This window comes from Erpetoichthys calabaricus, chromosome 2, assembly GCF_900747795.2.
Source record: "Erpetoichthys calabaricus chromosome 2, fErpCal1.3, whole genome shotgun sequence".
Taxonomy (NCBI): domain Eukaryota; kingdom Metazoa; phylum Chordata; class Cladistia; order Polypteriformes; family Polypteridae; genus Erpetoichthys; species Erpetoichthys calabaricus.
In genome coordinates this window covers 169,891,187-169,914,100 of record NC_041395.2, presented here as the reverse complement: position 1 = coordinate 169,914,100, position 22,914 = coordinate 169,891,187, and the positions used below count along the sequence as shown (strand labels likewise).

Below are 22,914 nucleotides of genomic sequence, written 5' to 3'. Positions count from 1 at the left end.
GTGTAACATGCTTGTTGCACAATGTTTAGAACATTTAACACCGGGCTTTGAAATGCTCTTCCTTGCATTCTCCTGATCTCTCTTCTCCAGAACGCGTCTGCCGCAGCGGTGATTCTGAGCTGCTGAAGTTCTTCTAATCTGAAGATGGAAGATAAAGCAGGACGATTGCCTGTGTCGCGGCTTCTAACAGCTCTTATTTTGAATGAAGTCTTGAGACTGCACCTACCTTCTCTATACAGTAATAAAGAATCTGTATTTTCCTTGAAAAGTTGGATTCACCTTCCTGTCTCTCGTGCAACTAACTCTGTGACCCAACCTTGACAATACCTGTATAAAAAAACAGCGCTTCTTAAACTGCATAAATATTTTATTTGGAATTTATTTATTTATTAAGTATGAAAAATGCAGAATGAAATGAGATGTTAGATGTAATTTTTTTAATAGAAATACAGGTATGAACACAGAATGAACATGAGGTGTTAGATGCAACTTTTTTTAAACAGAAATACAGGAATGAACACAGAATGAAAACGAGACGTTAGATGAAGATGAAGGCACAATTCCGAATGCTTTCGCAACATGTTATTTTTCTTCATTGTGGAATCATGACAAAGAAAATTTTGAGAAGTGCTATAAACAGTACAGTATCTGCACATGACACAACTACCCACATGGACGCTTGGTGGCGCACTGACTCAGGATTTGGCTATGTGTATGATGTCATGCCTACACTCTTGCCGAGACTGGAAATTTTGCAACAGACTGTCTCTTTCAATGAAACAGCCTGTTGGAGGGATCCCAAGACTCGGTGTGGAAATTGTAGGTGCGGTGGTAAGTATTATTTGCATCACATTATTTTCTTCATTGGCCATTTTTGGTAAAAAAAAACATTTGTTACACTGAAATGTACATTTTGTTAAAATTAAATTTGTTTAACATGATGTTGTATGAACATTTGACTGGGCCTACAAAATGTATTCGTTATTCTGAAAATTTAGTTAATTTGGTATTCTTTAAACTTAGCTCTGACCTTTATAATACATATTTTAACTAAAGCGCATCTTTCCAAAATAACTGTTTAGAGGAAAAATACCTTTTTAAATTATATATTATATTATATAGACTACTGTACAGTGCAATTTAAGCATGAGTGTTTGCATTAAAGATCATTACAATAGACTGGTAACATATACAGGTACAGTTCCACCATGAAGTCAGTTTCTATATGGATTGGTAAAGACTCCCTGTAACCCTATAATGGAAAGTTTGGACTGAAAAAGGATGCATGCTAAATGATTTATCATGGGAAAATCCAGGGGCCTCTTAAGTCAATTTAATCAACTTTATTCTTGACAGAGTGAGAAAGGTACTTTTGTTCACTTAAAACATGAGCTAAATACATGCAAGTTACTATAACAATGCCTTCAGTTCTCCTGAAACAGCTTTACATATATACACTAATATATATACTATATATACTAAAACAGCTTTACATAATATACTAATACTATACTACTTTATTGTCCACTGAAATGAAAATATTAATGATTTCAGAAAGCGTGTGTTGGTGCATGCATGCCCAGCACTTAACTGTCACCCTGTGTTTAGGGTGGTTATCCCCTTTTTGCCAGTTGCTACTGAACATGTTCTTTTTTGTATTGGTAATTCTGCGGTAAGAAAATTCAAGCAAGGGAAAAAAAAAAAAAGTCACTTATCTAGAAATGAACTGAAGATGAACAGAACATTCTTAAAAAGGCTCTGAAAGTCATTATGCATACGGTGAATTAACATGCACGTGTAATATCTGTTACACTAAAAAAAATAATATAATAATAATAATATCTGCTATTCTTTATGGTCTGTTGCATGTGATGGTGCGGATTGGCCCAAATCTACTGGGTCCTTCTGGTGAGCCACTACTGCTAATAATGCACGTGTGTATGAGCCAGCGGAAGAGGACACTCACACAAAGCAAGGAGAAGCAGCATAAAGGTGCCAAGTGGTTTTATTTATCCAAATCAAAGTGCAACCAGTGGTGTGCATCAAAATGATCTTTCATAATAAATAATCCATAAAAAGAAGTGAATTGGTGGAGGTTAAAAATCAAATACATAATCCATTAAAACGAGGTTAAAATCATGCAGGAGTCTTCTCTTTAAAATCACAGTCCCAAGTGCTTCCCTTTAAAATGGATGTCTTTCCATTTTATCCTTTTCAGATCTCTCAGCACAGACAGATGTCATCCAACAGTCTGAGACACCCTTCAGTCCTGCTTGTGTCCCTACTGCCCATTCAATGTCGATCCTCGGGGTGCACTGAGCCTCCACCCCTTTGACTCCTGCTGCCTTCCCATACTTACACAGCGAGTCCTCCAGTGTATCATGAGCTGAGCAGCCTTGGAGCAGGAGTAACCTTCAGCTCCCCCTTGAACACTAACTGCATGTTCCTGGAGCTCCATTCCTGTCTGCCTGCTTCCTTTCCATCGCACTGGCTTCACTCTTCATGCTCCTGCCCTTCTTTCTCTATTGAATTTTTCCTTTTGTTTCTCCTTTTTTTTCCTTTCTTATATTTTCTCCTCCCCTTTTTCTTCTGCCAGTTCACCCTGATACACCTCAGTGGGCATAGAGTCTCAATCATGCACTGCAGGAAGCCAATGAAGATGAGACAGACCAAACCCTCACATGCAGGTGCGTCTTGCCCCAATAACCTCACTAACCTCCTACAGCTGCGTGAGCACACACATTCACGGAGGTCGAGCCAAACAATAAATTATTTACTTATTTAAAACAGGCTCTAATTTCCTAGCCGTGAACCTGCTATGCCACAAACCAACAATTTTAGCTTGACATTTCAACACAGACTTTGTACCACTCCTCCGGAAACTTTCCTTGCCCCTAGACAGCACGATTATAAAATGCGCTGCCAATCCCTGGAGCGGTAACTAAAGAGAAAAAACAACTAAAGAATCTGGAGTGAGAGTGACCAGCACTACTTTCCTAACAATCCCACAGCAAATACAGAGCACACCAAGAGATACAAGTTGATAATTGTAATACAATGATTGTTGAACATATGTAGTTCCTTATAGAAAACCCATGCTAAAACGCACCCCCCACATTGACGGATCCCAAAACAAGACACTCAAAAACACAACAATTATCGTAAAAGATTAACTGACTGTAAAAGAAACTTTATTGAATGTCCATCCATAGGATTACATTTCTTTTTGTTATTATCTTAATGTTTGACATTGTGAGAGTTATGCTGAGCCATACCTTGATACAGGGAACTTCCTTATACAGGCTCGCTAGGCCCTCTCCCATGTAAAACATGAGGCAAAAAAATCCTTTAGGTCTATTTGCCATCCATGCATAAACCTGGGTTCACCTGATTCCTCCTGTATTGGATATAATTTCCCCTGTAATGTTGCAATCTTCCTCTGGTGCTGTTCCTGGACTTTATTTTCTTCCCACCTCCTAAAACCACTGCATCTATACCCTTTCTATATGGTCGGCCCCTCCCCTGTTAGATTCCATTGAGCCTCCGAGTTAGGTGCTCCTTGTCAGGTAATACCTAGATTTCTAATTATACAATTTTTACATATCTTAAGTTTAAAGCATATTTTGGCTCTGCATAAACATGCATTTATATACATTATTCCAAAAACAAATGTAACTAAATTCTATTAGTGTTATTTTTAGGTATACCTCATTGTTATAAAAATAAGTTATAAGTGTAAATGTGATATTCTCTTTAAAGGGTAAATAAACAAAAAATAAAAACTGTATTATTTTTAAAATAATTAACATAGTCTTCCCATGGGCTCACCACCTATGGGAGGGGCCAAGGAGGTCGGGTGCAGTGTGAGTTGGGTGGTGGCCGAAGGCGGGGACCTTGGCGGTCCGATCCTCGGCTACAGAAACTGGCTCTTGGGACGTGGAATGTCACCTCTCTGAAGGGGAAGGAGCCTGAGCTAGTGCGCGAAGTTGAGAGGTTCCGGCTAGATATAGTCGGGCTCACCTCGACGCACAGCTTGGACTCTGGAACCAATCTCCTTGAGAGGGGCTGGACTCTCTACCACTCTGGAGTTGCCCCCGGTGAGAGGCGCCGAGCAGGTGTGGGTATACTTATTGCCCCCCAACTTGGAGCCTGTACATTGGGGTTTACCCCGGTGGACGAGAGGGTAGCCTCCCTTCGCCTTCGGGTGGGGGGATGGGTCCTAACTGTTGTTTGTGCGTATGCACCGAACAGCAGTTCGGAGTACCCACCCTTTTTGGAGTCCCTGGAGGGGGTGCTAGAGGGCATACCTTCTGGGGACTCCCTCGTTCTGCTGGGAGACTTCAATGCTCACGTGGGCAATGACAGTGAGACCTGGAAGGGCGTGATTGGGAGGAATGGCCCCCCTGATCTGAACCCGAGCGGTGTTTTGTTATTGGACTTCTGTGCTCGTCACGGATTGTCCATAACGAACACCATGTTCAAGCATAGGGGTGTTCATATATGCACTTGGCACCAGGACACCCTAGGCCTCAGTTCGATGATCGACTTTGTGGTCGTGTCGTCGGACTTGCGGCCACATGTCTTGGACACTCGGGTGAAGAGAGGGGTGGAGCTGTCAACTGATCACCACCTGGTGGTGAGTTGGCTTCGATGGTGGGGGAGGATGCCGGTCAGGCGTGGTAGGCCCAAACGTGTTGTGAGGGTCTGCTGGGAACGTCTGGCAGAGCCCCCTGTCAGAAGTAGCTTCAACTCCCACCTCCGGCAGAACTTCGACCACATCCCGAGGGAGGTGGGGGACATTGAGTCCGAATGGGCCATGTTCCGTGCCTCTATTGTTGAGGCAGCTGACCGGAGCTGTGGCCGTAAGGTGGTCGGTGCCTGTCGTGGCGGCAATCCCCGAACCCGCTGGTGGACACCGGCGGTGAAGGATGCCGTCAAGCTGAAGAAGGAGTCCTACAGGACCCTTTTGTCCTGTGGGACCCCGGAGGCAGCTGATAGGTACCGGCAGGCCAAGCGGAATGCGGCTTTGGTGGTTGCTGAGGCAAAAACTCGGGCGTGGGAGGAGTTTGGGGAGGCCATGGAGAATGACTTTCGGACGGCTTCGAGGAGATTCTGGTCCACCATCCGGCGTCTCAGGAAGGGGAAGCAGTGCAGTGTCAACACTGTATATGGTGGGGATGGTGCGCTGCTGACCTCGACTCGGGACGTTGTGGGTCGGTGGGGGGAATACTTCAAAGACCTCCTCAATCCCATTAACATGCCTTCCAATGAGGAAGCAGAGCCTGGGGACTCAGAGGTGGGCTCCCCCATCTCTGGGACTGAGGTCACCGAGGTGGTCAAAAAACTCCTTGGTGGCAGGGCCCCGGGGGTGGATGAGATACGCCCGGAGTTCCTCAAGGCTCTGGATGTTGTAGGACTGTCTTGGCTGACACGCCTCTGCAACATCGCATGGACATCAGGGACAGTGCCTCTGGATTGGCAGACCGGGGTGGTGGTCCCCCTCTTTAAGAAGGGGGATCGGAGGGTGTGTTCCAACTACAGAGGGATCACACTCCTCAGCCTCCCTGGAAAGTCTATTCAGGGGTCCTGGAGAGGAGGGTCCGTCGGATAGTCGAGCCTCGGATTCAGGAGGAACAGTGTGGTTTTCGTCCTGGTAGCGGAACAGTGGACCAGCTCTATACCCTTAGCAGGGTCCTGGAGGGTGCATGGGAGTTTGCCCAACCAGTCTACATGTGTTTTGTGGACTTAGAAAAGGCATTCGACCGTGTCCCTCGGGGAATCCTGTGGGGGGTACTCCGAGAGTATGGGGTACCGGCCCCCCTGATAAGGGCTGTTCAGTCCCTGTACGATCAGTGCCAGAGCTTGGTCCGCATTGCCGGCAGTAAGTCGAACCCGTTTCCAGTGAGAGTTGGACTCCGCCAGGGCTGCCCTTTGTCACCGATTCTGTTCATAACTTTTATGGACAGAATTTCTAGGCGCAGCCAGGGTGTTGAGGGGGTCCGGTTTGGTGGGCTCAGGATTGGGTCACTGCTTTTTGCAGATGATGTTGTCCTGTTTGCTTCATCAGGCCGTGATCTTCAGCTCTCTCTGGATCGGTTCGCAGCCGAGTGTGAAGCGGCTGGGATGAGAATCAGCACCTCCAAATCCGAGACCATGGTCCTCAACCGGAAAAGGGTGGAGTGCCCTCTCAGGGTTGGTAGCGAGATCCTGCCCCAAGTGGAGGAGTTCAAGTATCTCGGGGTCTTGTTCACGAGTGAGGGAAGAATGGAGCGTGAGATCGACAGGCGGATCGGTGCGGCATCCGCAGTAATGCGGGCGTTGCATCGGTCTGTCGTGGTGAAAAAGGAGCTGAGCCGCAAGGCGAAGCTCTCAATTTACCAGTCGATCTATGTTCCTACCCTCACCTATGGTCATGAGCTATGGGTAGTGACCGAAAGAACGAGATCGCGAATACAAGCGGCTGAAATGAGTTTCCTCCGCAGGGTGTCTGGGCTTTCCCTTAAAGATAGGGTGAGAAGCTCAGTCATCCGGGAGGGGCTCAGAGTAGAGCCGTTGCTCCTCCGCATCGAGAGGAGTCAGATGAGGTGGCTCGGGCATCTGATGAGGATGCCTCCTGGACGCCTCCCTGGTGAGGTGTTCCAAGCACGTCCAACCGGGAGGAGGCCCCGGGGAAGACCCAGGACACGCTGGAGGGACTATGTCTCTCGACTGGCCTGGGAACGCCTTGGGATTCTCCCGGAAGAGCTAGAAGAAGTGGCCGGGGAGAGGGAAGTCTGGGCATCTCTGCTCAAGCTGCTGCCCCCGCGACCCGACCTCGGATAAGCGGGAGACAATGGATGGATGGATGGATAATTAACATAGTCCCCGAATGTACCCAAATGTTATACCATAAGAACCTTTTCTAACTTACAGTACAAAGTATTCTGCATTTTATAAAATGCTGCTTTAAATGAACTCCATTACTCTTTAATTATTCTTGCATCTATTTATCCAGTTTGATTAAATGATGTACTCTTAAAATGAAACTGCTTACTTGAAATTTTTACTGCTTTATTGTAAAATAACTATTTTGTGATTATCACAAACTATTTAATCAAAAAGGACCTCCTTTCTTGTTTATAACTTTGACAGATTAACCTAAATAACCAAATGTATTAATACATTCCTATATATGTATTAATCTAATTAAAAGCTAGGAACACAGAGTAAGTAAACTTATTTTAAAATCACTAGTTTAACAATCCTTTTAACTGGAACTATTTTCTGTAATGGTTGACTATATAATACACTCTCAATGTCACACCATTTCCTTTGCAGTTTGTAACTTACATGAAGTAGTGCATAAGTAAAATTTTAATTTATTTTTCAGAATATACACAGATCACAGATTTTTATATTTAACAAGGTTTCTGCTTTTCGTTAATAACATCATGCTTATGTGTAGCTATGCATAAACTCCAGTGAAAATAAAAACAGGAAATGCATATGCCAAAAAAAAAAAAAAATCACAGATTTATAAAATCAGGCATATACACATTTCTCTACATATGTGAACACACCTTGAATGCCTCCCTGAAACATCCATATATGAAGCATACTAATCAAGCTGATACATATGCAATCATGATTCTGCAGGACTTCATTGCTTAGTAGAGATTCCTTTGAGCTGACACACTGAAAAACTGCTAACTGCATTCAAGGTAACTAGCTACATCTCACAACTGACAGCACAAGATCATGCACAGCATTACAGAGCCTCTCCTGTGTGTTCTGGCAGTCAGAGAAATGTGTATGGAGCCAGCTTCTGAGCTGGTAGCGGCCATTACCTGTCACATGTAATGACATGTTAGCCATTACAATGAAGAATACAGGTCCTATGAAAATCGGAGGATTCAGCCAGTAACCTTAACAATAAGCTGGCTATCATGTACAGTAACATCACATCTGCCTCAAAGTAAATGAATCACAGGATGACACAGGCCACCAAGCCACAATGTTGGTCAGTCTCCTCTTGGCATCACAGGCGACTTTTGCGTTAATGGAATTTTACTGCTCATGGTTAACAAAAGTAGCTTCATTCTTGCTATGTGCCCTTATTACAATATGAGTACAGTATATAGCTTTGATTATGTTAGGAGTACTGGACACTGCTGCAAATTGCCTTTTTATGTTGGCAAAAACATGTTTTGTTTTATGTATTTGCACCCAAACCATACGAAAACTGGATGTAGCTCCTTGCTGGTCGGTTAACACTAAAATGACCAAAGCCTATGAAAAAACGCTTAAAACCGGCCCACCTTAAATCCCTTCACACCTCTACGTCAGCGTCTTTTGTCCTGTGAATGTGCCGATTAAGACAAGCAGCAAGCAGCCTGCTATTCCATCCCCCCACTGCCGCAGAACGTGCACAAAGTTCTCCCAGCTCATGCCTTGATTATCTGGAAGTGAAGTGCTGGAGTTTAGAGTGGAAATAATAGATTGTTATTTGGAACACGTGCATTTCATGTGTGTTCCGTTTCTACAATAATCTGTGTAAACACATTGTGAAAACAAAACGTTTTCATATTTTAGTAGTAAATGACAAAATGTAGGCATAAACTGTATAATGTGTGAAGCCTGAAGTCCAAAGATCAAAAGAACACTTTCACAAAAGATTCAAAGATGATACAACAGCTTCCATGGCGTAGCTGTAAGATTTGCTGACTTGTAATCAAGACTCCCCGGTTCGATCCTGACTGCCTTATATATTTACCGTGTTCCTATTACACATCTGAAAGAAAGAGACAATATATGTGACATTTTCAATAAATCATAGTACCAATCAGAAAACGTCATCACACTAATGTAATATTATTTGAAAATGAACAGCGTCAGATCGGGTGTGAATTTATGCTGGCGCTGTTACTTAAAGTCAAATCGGAGGGGGGGTGGGTAAGAGCATGATCGTGATTGAGAGAATAAAACTGAAAAAATCTAACTTTTACAAGTACCATACATTTATACCCAATGTCCCATATATTTGTCTCTTTCTTTTTCTCTCCCTACTGCGTTGACATTATGCACCAGAAGGCTGAGCTTATTCAGTGCTAGCAGGAACACGCGGGTGGCCGGTTGCTTGTGCTATAACAAGCTTGACCTTTCGGCAATCAACACACATGTACTGTGCAAGGCATGTATGGGGTCCACTGAGAAAAGAAGACTGTTCATGGCTCACCTTGCAGAGGAACTTTGTCGTCGCATCTTACTAGAAAAGGCGATGGAAAAAGAAAAGGAGGATGCAACATCAACAAGTTTCTGTTCCAGACAGCCGCTTTCACCAGGAAAGTAAACTGAGTCAGTGTTAGGTGCCATTTCAATGTAATAGGAACCAAGCATAGAGAGAAGTGTGTACATTGCAACAGGTACATGTCGTAAATGTAGGAAGGAGGGTCCTTGCATGTGTGTGAACTGTTAACATTTGAATTTGATGATTGCATATAGCGCTGAACTGACCTCTCTGTACTATTCTTTCCTCTGCATGTCCTGGATTACAAAAGAAACAGCACCATACAGCAACATCTGGGGACTTGCAAGATTGGGGAAAGAAAAAAAACAAACACGCGGTCACTGATTACAACTGCAACATGTTATGCGAATGAATATGAATAAAATGAATAATGTTGCATCCGTGCCACAATGTTTTCCGAAATGTACTATACAGGTCATAAAATGAATAATTCCAAATATCATATACAGGTGCTGGTCATAAAATTAGAATATCATGACAAAGTTGATTTATTTCAGTAATTCCATTCAAAAAGTGAAACTTGTATATTAGATTCATTCATTACACACAGACTGATGTATTTCAAATGTTTATTTCTTTTAATGTTGATGATTATAACTGATAACTAATGAAAGTTCCAAATTCAGTATGTCGGAAAATTAGAATATCAATTAAGACCAATGCAAAAAAAAGGATTTTTAGAAATGTTGGCCAACTGAAAGGTATGAACATGATAAGTATGAGCATGTACAGAACTCAATATTTAGTTGGGGCTCCTTTGGCCTGGATTACTGCAGCAATGCGGCGTGGCATGGAGTCAATCAGTCTGTGGCACTGCTCAGGTGTTATGAGAGCCCATGTTGCTCTGATAGTGGCCTTCAGCTCTTCTGAATTGTTGGGTCTGGCTTATTGCATCTTCCTCTTCACAATACCCCATAGATTTTCTATGGGGTTAAGGTCAGACGAGTTTGCTGGCCAATCAAGAACAGGGATACCATGGTCCTTAAACCAGGTACTGGTAGCTTTGGCACTGTGTGCAGGTGCCAGGTCCTGTTGGAAAATAAAATCTGCATCTCCATAAAGTTTGTCAGCAGCAGGAAGCATGAAGTGCTCTAAAACTTCCTGGTAGATGGCTGCGTTGACCTTGGACCTCAGAAAACACAATGGACCAACACCAGCAGATGACATGGCACCCCAAACCATCACTGACTGTGGAAACTTTACACTGGACCTCACGCAACGTGGATTCTGTGCCTCTCCTCTCTTCCTCCAGACTCTGGGACCTTGATTTCCAAAGGAAATGCAAAATTTACTTTCATCAGAGAACATAACTTTGGACCACTCAGCAGCAGTCCAGTCCTTTTTGTCTTTAGCCCAGGCGAGACGTTTCTGATGCTGTCTCTTGTTCAAGAGTGGCTTGACACAAGGAATGCGACAGCTGAAACCCATGTCTTGCATACGTCTGTGCGTGATGGTTCTTGAAGCACTAACTCCAGCTGCAGACCACTCTTTGTGAATCTCCCCCACAGTTTTGAATGGGTTTTGTTTCACAATCCTCTCCAGGGTGCGGTTATACCTATTGCTTGTACACTTTTTTCTACCACATCTTGTCCTTCCCTTCGCCTCTCTATTAATGTGCTTGGACACAGAGCTCTGTGAACAGCCAGCCTCTTTAGCAATGACCTTTTGTGTCTTGCCCTCCTTGTGCAAGGTGTCAATGGTCGTCTTTTGGACAACTGTCAAGTCAGCAGTCTTCCCCATGATTGTGTAGCCTACAGAACTAGACTGAGAGACCATTTAAAGGCTTTTGCAGGTGTTTTGAGTTAATTAGCTGATTAGAGTGTGGCACCAGGTGTCTTCAATATTGAACCTTTTCACAATATTCTAATTTTCCGAGATACTGAATTTGGGACTTTCATTAGTTGTCAGTTATAATCATTAACATTAAAAGAAATAAACATTTGAAATACATCAGTCTGTGTGTAATGAATGAATCTAATATACAAGTTTCACTTTTTGAATGGAATTACTGAAATAAATCAACTTTGTCATGATATTCTAATTTTATGACCAGCACCTGTATATTTATGTCTCTGTTTTTTTTTTTTTTTGTCAGTGCAGCTTTGACATCATGGACTATAAGGTGCATACTAATTCAGTGTGACAAGGAACACTCAATAAAACTGAATAAAAAAATCAAGTGATGGTAAGATATGAAGAAGGCAGATTCACCAGCGTTTGTGTGTCAGCTTTTATCCATCCAGATCAGAGAATGTCCAGTTCCATTGCCTCAAAACACCACTCACATCTACAGTTATTCCCAGTTTCAGATAAAAAGTGACAGCGTCAGATCCCCATTTGGTAGTATGTATCGTGGTCGTGACTGAGAGAATAAAAGTGAAAAAAAAAAAGGTAACTTTTACAAGTACTATAAATGTACAGCGGCTGTTACAGACGCAAATCAAATGTATGTGTTTACTGTATAATATTAACAATAAGCGCAGCTCACTACTGAAAACGGTAAATATATGAGGCAGTCAGGATCGAACCGGGGGACTCTTGATTACAAGTCAGCAATTCTTACCGCTATGCCATGGAAGTTGTTGTATCATCCTTGAACCTTTTGTGAAAGTGTTTATTTGATCTTTGGACTTCAGGCTTCACACATTATACAGTTTATGTCTACATTTTGTCATTTATTACTGAAATATGAAAAATGCTTCTGTTTTAACGGTGTGTTTATACAGATTATTGTAGAAACAGAACACACATGAAATTCATGTGTTCCAAATAACAATCTATTATTTCCACTCTAAAACTCCAGCACTTCACTCCCAGATAATCAAGGCATGAGCTGAGAGACCTTTGTGTATGTTCTGCGGCAGTGGGGGGATAGAATAGCAGGCTGCTTGTCTTTATTGGCACATTAACAGGACAAAAGACGCTGACGGAGAGGTGCGAAGGGATTTAAGGTGGGCCGGTTTTAAGAGTTTTTTCGTGGGCTTTGGTAATTCTAGTGTTAGAATTCCAGCACAGCAGGAATGGCAGACTGAAACTTGGCGAAGATATTCCTGACAAAGGAAATCATAACAAAGGCTTGATGATACACAGTATATTATTATGCATGTGAGTTGTCATTTAGCTGGTTTAGCTAAATTTCCCTACTTAATCAAGGTTATCGACATTTTCCATTTTTTTCCAAAATGTTGTGTAGCCATAGGTCAAAGTTGCCATAAATATACGCATGTTCACCAGTCAAGTTTTCTTTTATAAATCCCAACGCTTGCGTGGAAGGTTGTGTACACGCAATTTGAGCTTTTTTGTGCATATGCATTTTTTTTTTTATAAATGAGGTCCCAGGATTTGATTTTTAACTTGGCCAGTGTTTGTGTGCACTTACCATATGCTCATCCCCACAAAGGATTCTAGATATAATAAATATTCCTCCAAAATCCTAAACAAAGTGAATATCAGGTTAATTTATAATTACAAATAATCCTAGTACATGTTAGTGTGTGAATAGGAAAGTAATAGTTGGTTCCTGCCTTTCAACTATTATTGCTGCAATAAAGCCTAGCCTATGTTTTCCTGAATTGCAGACCAGGGGTTCATAAAATAGACAGATACAAAAGACAAACTGGAGTGTAATTCTTTTGACAACAAAACTAAAAAAATGTAGGCACCTCCCATTTCGCAGTTTAAACAGTCAATTAACTGCCGCATACATCTTCCTAGTATATTAGTACACCTCTGGTTCACAAGCAACTTGTTTCAGCAATGTAGATCATCCCATGGGAATTCACCCAACAAACTATAAACTTGTGCTGCTCTCTTTATGATCAAAATGTAAGAAACAGGCATTTGTCTGGTTTTTTTTTTTTTTTTAATCTGCTCTGGTACGCAAAATCTGCAATTTTATATCTATATTTCCACTGCATTTTGCTCAAGATAAACAAGATGAATTTAAATAAAGGAAAATTGCATGGGCAGTTTTAACATCAAAGCATTGTGTTTTCCTGAATTGTACTACTAATCAAAGCACAGTAACATCTGTTGCACCTAGGACTAAATTGGTTTACAGCATGGAAAGGGAAGACATACTTGATGCTTCAAGCTGTAACAGACTACTTTAAAAATTGCAAACAGAAGGAGATGCCATGGGACTAGAAATTGCCAAACCAGTTTACAGCTTAGGAAATGAAGGCTCTTAAAACATCGTATTGACAGCCAGCCAATCAGGTATATGTAACAATCATGTGTTGCGAAACCCCTGTACAATTTTAAAATAAATATGATGGACTAAACAACAAGATGACAGAGCAACAAAGTCAGAAGAGGGCGAGAGTGACATCAGAAGACAAGAGGACAGAGCGACATCAGAAGAGGGCAACTGTTTTCATCTGATCGTCAGCTAAAAGCATTCCATGAATATCGAATAGCTAAATCAATGCCGCCCTGGGACATTCATCTTTAACTTTTTGTAAAGTTAAGGTATCTCCTGCTCTATGTAGCCTTTTTCTAAAGACTATATACAGTATGTCCAGACTTTGCTATCCACGTTTTCTTTTAGGCTTTTCTCTACTGGTATTGCTTTTTAATAAATACCATGTTGCTTTTAACTTTTTACACTTTGTCTTCATACAGTCATATGAAAAAGTTTGGGAACCCCTCTCAGCCTGCATAATAATTTACTTTCAACAAAAAAGATAACAGTGGTATGTCTGTCATTTCCTAGGAACATCTGAGAACTGGGGTGTTATCCGGACAAAGATTTTAGTGAAGCAGTATATAGTTGTATGAAATTAGATCAAATGTGAAAAACTGGCTGTGCAAAAATTTGGGTACCCTTGTAATTTTGCTGATTTGAATGCAAGTAACTGCTCAATACTGATTACTTGCAACACCAACTTGGTTGGATTAGCTCGTTAAGCTTTGAACTTCATAGACAGGTGTGTCCAATCATGAGAAAAGGTATTTAAGGTGGTCAATTGCAAGTTGTGCTTCCCTTGACTCTCCTCTAAAGAGTGACAAGCATGGGATCCTTAAAGCAACTCTCAAAAGATCTGAAAATAAAGATTGTTCAATATCATGGTTTAAGGGAAGGCTACAAAAAGCTATCTCAGAGGTTTAAACTGTCAGTTTCAACTGTAAGGAATGTAATCAGGAAATGGAAGGCCACAGGCACAGTTGCTGGTAAACCCAGGTCTGACAAGCCAAGAAAAATACAGGAGCGGCATATGCGCAGGATTGTGAGAATAGTTAGACAACCCACAGATCACCTCCAAAGACCTGCAACAACATCTTGCTGCAGATGGTGTATCTGTACATCGTTCTACAATTCAGCGCAATTTGCACAAAAAACATCTGTATGGCAGGGTGATGATAAAGAAGCCCTTTCTGCACTCATGCCACAATCAGAGTCGCCTGTTGTATGCAAATGCTCATTTAGACAAGCCAGATTCATTTTGGAACACAGTGCTTTGAACTGATGAGACAAAAATTCAGTTATTTGGTCATAACAAAAAGTGCTTTGCATGCCGGAAGAAGAACACCTCATTCCAAGAAAAACATCTGCTACCTACTGTCAAATTTGGTGGAGATTCCATCATGCTGTGGGGCTGTGTGGCTAGTTCAGGGACTGGGGTCCTTGTTAAAGTCGAGAGTTGGATGAATTCAACCCAATATCAACAAATTCTTCAGGATAATGTTCAAGCATCAGTCACAAAGTTGAAGTTATGCTGTGATTGGATATTCCAACAAGACAGTTCGAAATCTACAAAGGCATTCATGCAGTGGGAGAAGTACAATGTTCTGGAATGGCCGCCACAGTCCCCTGACTTGAATATCATCAAAAATCTATAGGATGATTTGAAGCAGGCTGTCCATGCTCGGCAGCCATTAAACTTAACTGAACTGGAAAGATTTTGTATGGAAGAATGGTCAAAAATACCTCCATCCAGAATCCAGACACTCATCAAAGGCTATAGGAGGCGTCTAGAGGCTATTATATTTGCAAAAGGAGGCTCAACTAAGTATTGATGTAATATTTCTGTTGGGGTGCCCAAATTTATGCACCTGTCTAATTTTGTTATGATGCAAATTTCATATTTTATGTTAATCCAATAAACTTAATGTCACTGCTGAAATACTACTGTTTCCATAAGGCATGTCATATATTAAAAGGAGGTTGCTACTATGAAAGCTCAGCCAATGTTAAACAAAAATCCAAAGAATTAAGAGGAGTTCCCAAACTTTTTCATATGACTATATCGGGATTGGTTGAGGTAATGAGGTAAATATTTAGAGCACCTGGAGCAGTGAGGAAGTGCCATATGATCCAAACTGCGAGGTTTGTTGGCTGAGGATGTAGAGCTCTGTCCAATAATGAATAGTGCATTAAAGTAAAAATTCACTGGTTGGTAAATGGCCTATAGCCATGTTGAGCCTTTATACTGTATGTTCAAAGATATTCTTGTAGACCAAAAGCAATATTTAGGTCTGACATATATCGAAGACATTTTACGTTGTTCGTGCCTATGATATGCAAGTCTCTTGGAGTACTAGGGAAAGCAGACTGTGCATGTGTTATTCATACAGTACTTGTATGGGTTAAAGTGCTAGGGAATAATATGCATGTGTATACGTCTTTCATAAGGTACTTTTATGTTTAGCTTCTGTGTGTATGTGTATATCTATGTACGTGTGTGTTAATCTTAAGGTGCGACAGTAGCCCAACCCAGTAACTAACCTGATGAGTATACTTATCCCTGAAGAAAACAGGTAAATGGTAAGTAGAGGGAAATATCATGATAATATATAAATTATCTTTGAGGAGACCATCTAGTCCCTTTAAGTCCCCAACCTTTTGAATACCATACTGACAGCTAATCTCTAATTATGTTATCTGTTTCAAAGTTTACTATCGATATTATCATCCAACACAATTCAGGTCAGAAGCATGCATTCGAGGTGGTCTATAACTTGTGCACCTGGCAGGCACTTTATCATCCACATTTTCCTGTTGCTCATTCCAAACTACAAATCAAAAAAAGCTAACACAATAATTCATTAATAGTATGACTTTTGCTCTTATATGATGGGACTTCAGTGGATGCCTGCTGCACCAAAGCTATTAAAATAATTGATCAACTTTGAATGTGGTTAGAATGGACAGGGAATGTGGTGAAACTATTGTTTTCAGAGGACCTGTATGTCCTGCACTATGCTTTTACCTAATACTGACCTGTAACTCTCTATTTTCGAGTTTCCTTGCATCCTTTAATACCATATGTAAACCCTTTCAACTCTTTATAGCATAAGAAATCATAACTATGTTTAAAAACTTTCATATTTAGGTGCTTGATAAAATTATACATTTCACTGATACACTCTTCTTGGAATGCTGCTTTCAAAACCACCAAACAACCGGTGGTAATATAATTTAACAATGTTTAATAAGGTAAACAGATTTCCCTCTTTTTAATTAAAAATTAAACAATAAAGGTGATTTTAGTTCAAGCTGACCATTGTTACAGCTGCATGATAATCTTAACATTAATCCTAGATTTTCTCAAAATGCACCTCTGTTTACAGTGGTGTAAATTTTCACAAATGTGCATTAACACTAGAATCTCTGAAGCCTACAAAAAAACTCATAATCCCAGGCCATGTTAAATTCCTTCGCACCTCTCCATCAACGTCTTCTGCTTTGCAAATGTGTCGATCAGCACTGGCAGCCTGCTATCACATCCCCCCACCGACACAGCTTTAGTCGTACACAAAGTTCTCCCAGCTCAAGTCTGTTTAAAGTCAAACCCTCCACCTCTCCACTTGGAGAGGGTTCTTACCTCTACACCAGCTAAGCAGACATATATGTGGGTGTATGTGTCGTACCCTATCCCAATTTCTTTTACTTGGGTTAAATGCTTGAAAAAAAGGGCACTTGTTTTGTTATATGTGTCTTTTGTGAAAGTGTTTATTTGATATTTGGACTTCAGTCTTCACACATTATACACTTCATGTCAGCATTTTGCCAATTATTAGCAGAACATGAAAAAAGTTTCTGTTCTAGTTATGTGTTCAACATTTAATGCCTCGCCATTTTCTGTTATCCTACATTTACACAGATCATTGTAGAAATGGAACACACATGAAACGTGTATGTTCCAAATAACGATATATTATTTACCCTATACAACTCCAGGGACCTCATACCCAGATAAACAGACTTGAGCTGGGAGAACATTGTGTACGACTAAAGCTGTGTCGGTGGGGGGGATGTGATAGCAGGCTACCTGCTGCTGGAGCTGATCGACATATTTTCAAAACAAAAGACGTTGATGGAGAGATGTGAAGGAATTTACGGAGGTCCGGGATTACAAGTTTGTTCGTAGGCTTCAGGGATTCTAGTGTTAATGCTCCTAACTTGTTTTTTAATGGTCATTCATATTCTCCGGAGTTTTGGAGATTAAAACATTCACAAACCTCTATGCTTCCAACTCCTTTCTAGGTAATATTATTGGCTTTAAAAACAGGATCCCTCTAGTTCTGCACTTCAATCAAAAATATTTTTATATGTATATTAGCTTTTATCATTCTCCTTTTCTTCCACCTTTTGATAGTAAAATCACTCATACTACAAGGAATTAAACTCACATCAACATGGACAAAGCTCTTATAGTCCACTATTAGCTTCTTTTGATTTTTTTTTAGCTCACACAAGAGTGTACTCACTGCTTTATTCTGAGTTCGGTTCTGTTGTGGAGTCTGTTGTTGCTTCTGCATTTGTCTTGCTTCTTCCTGCTGAATTTCTAGAAGGGACTTTGTTGTAGTCTGCTGCTTAGCCATATTACCCCAGCCAGACAGCTTTGCTTGCTGCTGCTGCTGCTGCTGCAAAACTTTCATTAGTTCTTGCTGCTGCCGTCGTTGCTGTGGATGATATTTCTAATTAGTCATTCAAAATAAGGTAAAATTTGAATGATTTTGTAAACAGTAGATCTTTGTAAGGTTTAAATTATTTGGGGGTTCGGGAGTAAGAAGAAAAAACCCATAAAGTGCATCAAAATTGAGCTCAGGTGCATCCTGTTTCCCCTGATCATCCTTGAGATGTTTCTGCAGCTTAATTGGAGTCCACCTGTGGTAAATTCAGTTGATTGGACATGATTTGGAAAGGCACACACCTGTCTATATAAGGTACCACAGTTGACAGTTCATGTCAGAGCACAAACCAAGCATGAAGTCAAAGGAATTGTCTGTAGACCTCTGAGACAGGATTGTCTGGAGGCACAAATCTGGGGAAGGTTACAGAAAAATTTCTGCTGCTTTGAAGGTCCCAATGAGCACAGTGGCCTCCATCATCCGTAAGTAGAAGAAGTTCGAAACCACCAGGACTCCTCCTAGAGCTGGCCGGCCACCTAAACTGAGCAATCGGGGGAGAAGGGCCTTAGTCAGGGAGGTGACCAAGAACCCAATGGTCATTCTGTCAGAGCTCCAGAGGTCCTCTGTGGAGAGAGGAAAACCTTCCAGAAGGACAACCATCTCTGCAGCAATCCACCAATCAGGCCTGTATGGTAGAGTGGCCAGACGGAAGCCACTCCTTAGGAAAAGGCACATGGCAGCCCGCCTGGAGTTTGCCAAGAGGCACCTGAAGGACTCTCAGACCATGAGAAAGAAAATTCTCTGGTCTGATGAGACAAAGATTGAACTCTTTGGTGTGAATGCCAGGCATCACGTTTGGAGGAAACCAGGCACCGCTCACCACCAGGCCAATACCATCCCTATAGTGAAGCATGGTGGTGACAGCATCATGCTGTGGGGATGTTTTTCAGCGGCAGGGACTGGGAGACTAGTCAGGATAAATGGAAAGATAACTCCAGAAATGTACAGAGACATCTTGGATGAAAACCTGCTCCAGAGCGCTTTTGAACTCAGACTGGGGCGACGGTTCATCTTTCAGCAGGACAACGACCCTAAGCACACAGCCAAGATATCAAAGGAGTGGCTTCAAGACAACTCTGTGAATGTCCTTGAGTGGCCCAGCCAGAGCCCAGACTTGAATCCGATTGAACATCTCTGGAGAGATCTTAAAATGGCTGTGCACCGACGCTTCCCATCCAACCTGATGGAGCTTGAGAGGTGCTGCAAAGAGGAATGGGCGAAACTGGCCAAGGAGAGGTGTGCCAAGCTTGTGGCATCATATTCAAAAAGACTTGAGGCTGTAATTGCTTCCACGGGTGCATCGACAAAGTATTGAGCAAAGGCTGTGAATACTTATGTACATGTGATTTCTCAGTTTTTTTATTTTTAATAAATTTGCAAAAACCTCAAGTAAACTTTTTTTCACGTTGTCATTATGGGGTGTTGTGTGTAGAATTCTGAGGAAAAAAAAGAATTTTGGAATAAGGCTGTAACATAACAAAACGTGGAAAAAGTGATGTGCTGTGAATACTTTCCGGATGCACTGCAATTAAGGTGATTCACTAGATGGATGTAATAAAAAGATTGAACCATACAGATTAATTAGAGATGGAGACTACCTGAACCATACTTTCAGTTTCAATGTAGAGGGAAAAAAAAAATTTATACACTGATGTCTGTCCAAAAAGAAAAAAACTCACATACCTACTGAACTAAACTAATATTTGCCTTTGGCGTTTTACTGAAACCCAAATAAACAATATAACAGGAATAAATAAAAACTATTTCCTTGCAAAATTACACATAAATTCCAAGAAACTGTGTTACTTCCTAGTGGGGCACAGCAAGATGGGAAATGTGATGACTGATAGGACAGGTACTCACAAATTATATTTATATATGTTTGTACTGACATCACCTAACTGAGATGGCTCAGGGGTAGAATGAGAGGCCATCTAAACTGGATGTGATAAAATAGAATTCACATTTATAAAATGGATTCCCATCTTCCCATTAAACTACACCTATATGGCCACAGTTCCCTAGTAGTTAACATTTTGCAGCTAGGCATCTCTGGTCAAACTACTTCTCTCAGCCTAACTCTATTTCACTTGGTTAGAGAAGTGTAAATTAAAATCTACAGTAAATATATAAAACAAAACATGGGAAAGACAGCTGGTAAAAAAATTAACTTAAAAAAAATCACCTCCTCCCTAACTTGACGTTCTCTTTCTTCTTCCATCTTCTGAATTTCAGCCAATGACAGTGTGTTTTGAGTCTGAGATAAGACTGAATTGGATTGTTGACCCCACTTTGAAGTTGATGGTAGCTGAAAACAAAGAATGCAGATTTATTTTTAATGTGGTCCCTGTACCTTAATGCTTAAAAATTGTAGAGTTAAATTAAAATTTAATGGGGTATTAGATGATTTTAAAAATGAAAATTGAGTTTCACATGAGTACCTTCATTTGTGCCAACTGCTGCTGCTGTTGTTGCTGTTGCAATCTTCGTAGAGCTTCCTGCTGCTGTTGTCTCTGTCTAATAAGCTCTTGCTGTCTCTGTAACTCCTGTTGCTTTTGGGCTTCCTGCTGCCTCTGACTTTCTTTCAGTCTCAGTAACTCTGCTTCCTTGCGTTTCCGCTCCTGTTCTTCAAGTTTCTGTCTGGCAGCAGTCTCCTCTTCAAGGCGCTTCTCTTCCTCTAGCCTTCTCAATGCCTCAGCTTTCTCCCGTTGCCACCGGGCAGTCTCCTCCTCCTGTTTTCTCCTCTCTTCTTCATGCTGTCAACAAAATAAAATATAGTTTTCTGTTTGTATAAAAAAACCAAAAAACACAATGGTTTGTTTTCACATCCCTACAGTACCTGAAGGAACGCATTTATATTTAAACAATTCTCTCTTCAACCTAAGAATGTGGCATCATACTTATAACTACACCTGTTTTTGAAGTAGCTCTTCTCTTTGATGCCTTTCTTCCTCTTCATGTCTCCTCCTTTCTTCTTCTTGCCTTAGTGCCTCCTCTTGCTGTTGCCTTTCCTCCTCCTCTCTTTGCTGCTTCAAGGCTGCTTCTTCTTCCCTTTGTCTTCGAAGTATAGCTTCCTGTTCTCTTTGGCGTCTTAGAGCTTCTTCCTGTGGTAACAATTTTTACAAGGGAACAAACCAGTGTTTTCAAACCACAAAAAAATAACATGGAAACAATTACATAAAATTAGAACTCATGAAATAAATTGAATTTGGAAAAAAAATAATTACACCTTACCAGTAAAGACAACAGTGGTTTCAGAAAGGTTTGCAGGATGATGGTAAACAAGCTTAATTTTTAACATAAACCCATCTGTAGTTGTAGAGTAGTATGGGGTGACATTATTGTAAATCAGATGGGGGCTGGTGGGCAGTTCTCCTTCACATCTCATTGTAACTGACTGCCTCAAACACAAAATTAAATCAAGCTAAAAATGATTGGCTTTTTGTAGAATGAATGCAATATACAAGTGGCATTCAATAATTTATCTGTCTCAGTAGGAAAGAAATTTTTGTTTTATTTTTCAGTCCCCTGTTAGCGTCATACACTTCAACTGTAATGACTTTAACCCCTTTGAAAAAAAGCCTTCTGTTTGACTTTAAAACCAGGATGTCACAGGGGTCTTAAACTCCTAATCACTTGAAAACCACTGTCCACGGAGAGATGTTTTCCTTATTTTTTCTTCTTGACTGACTCCTGCAAAGCGATCATTGTGTTGGCGTAACTCTCCCTGGTTATGGTTTTTTATGTGGCATGAACTCCAGAAGCAAAAGTCCTTCAATATCTCAGAAGACAGTTGCCATGACTTTGCCTGCAGATTTTCCTGTACTTTTTTGGGGTGGGGGATGACTTGTGCTTCCACTGCATTGACTCCACTTTGGACTCAGGATTTATGTGATAGACCCAAGTCTCATCTCTAATCACCAAACGATAAAAAAAAAATTCACTTGGTCTTCACGGAGCATCTTAAAGTTCTCCTGACAGCACTGAAGCCTCGTGGCCTTCTGATATGGCATCAGCATTCTTGCAACCCATCTTGCACTGATCTTTGACATGCCCAACTTTTCCTGAATTATTTTCCAAACTGTACCTGCTGAGATGCCCATTTCTTCAGCTATTCGGGAAACCTTAATTGGTCTAACAAAATTAAATCCTTGACTTTCTTGCACATTTCTGTGGAAGTGCTATCCAGTGTGAAGGTTATCTTCAATGGGCTCTCTACCCTACTTAAACTGCTAGATCCAAAATTTTACTTTGTAGGATGATGGGGCAGACTTCATATTGACTGCAATCATGCATTCATGGTTTTCCTTTGGCTTTTTCCCTTCTTTTGTGAGATATTTTATCACTGAATGTTGCTCCATATCCAGTATTTTCTTACTTGACTCGCTCCAGGACTCTCCTGACATCCTGTCTCTTGGAATGTTAGACTTGCACTGAGCCACAACTGTGCATGAGTAACCTTGAGGCTTGTCACAACATGCTTGCTACTTTCTTTCAAACCTGGGTAGATATATTACTGAACAATCCTTGTAGATTAAACCATCAACATTATTAAATTTGTGTTCATGATCTTTCCAGCACCAGCTTTTACATTTAATTTTCTTGGAATAGGAGAATCACCAAGTTTCCATTGACATAAAGTTTGTTTGGATCCTGAGTTATAGTAATACATCAAAGTTTCAGCACCAGTTATAAGACATGTCTTGGTTCAG

General features: G+C 41.0%; 1 protein-coding gene across 4 annotated transcripts in view; it reads right to left on the bottom strand.

The window, feature by feature from the left end:
- gigyf2 (GRB10 interacting GYF protein 2) overlaps positions 1–22,914 on the bottom strand; it is a 351,366-nt gene that overhangs the window by 10,925 nt on the left and 317,527 nt on the right. For 3 of the 4 annotated variants that reach the window (XM_051923549.1, XM_051923550.1, XM_051923551.1), the window contains exons 20-23: positions 21,115–21,306; positions 20,644–20,958; positions 20,388–20,510; positions 17,999–18,193 (exon numbers count right to left, since the gene is read on the bottom strand). In XM_051923549.1, the coding sequence (XP_051779509.1) occupies positions 17,999–18,193; positions 20,388–20,510; positions 20,644–20,958; positions 21,115–21,306 (825 nt within the window). Of the gene's footprint in view, positions 1–17,593; positions 17,862–17,932; positions 18,194–20,387; positions 20,511–20,643; positions 20,959–21,114; positions 21,307–22,914 lie in introns of those variants that run through there. The other variant, XM_051923552.1, reaches the window with a different exon arrangement.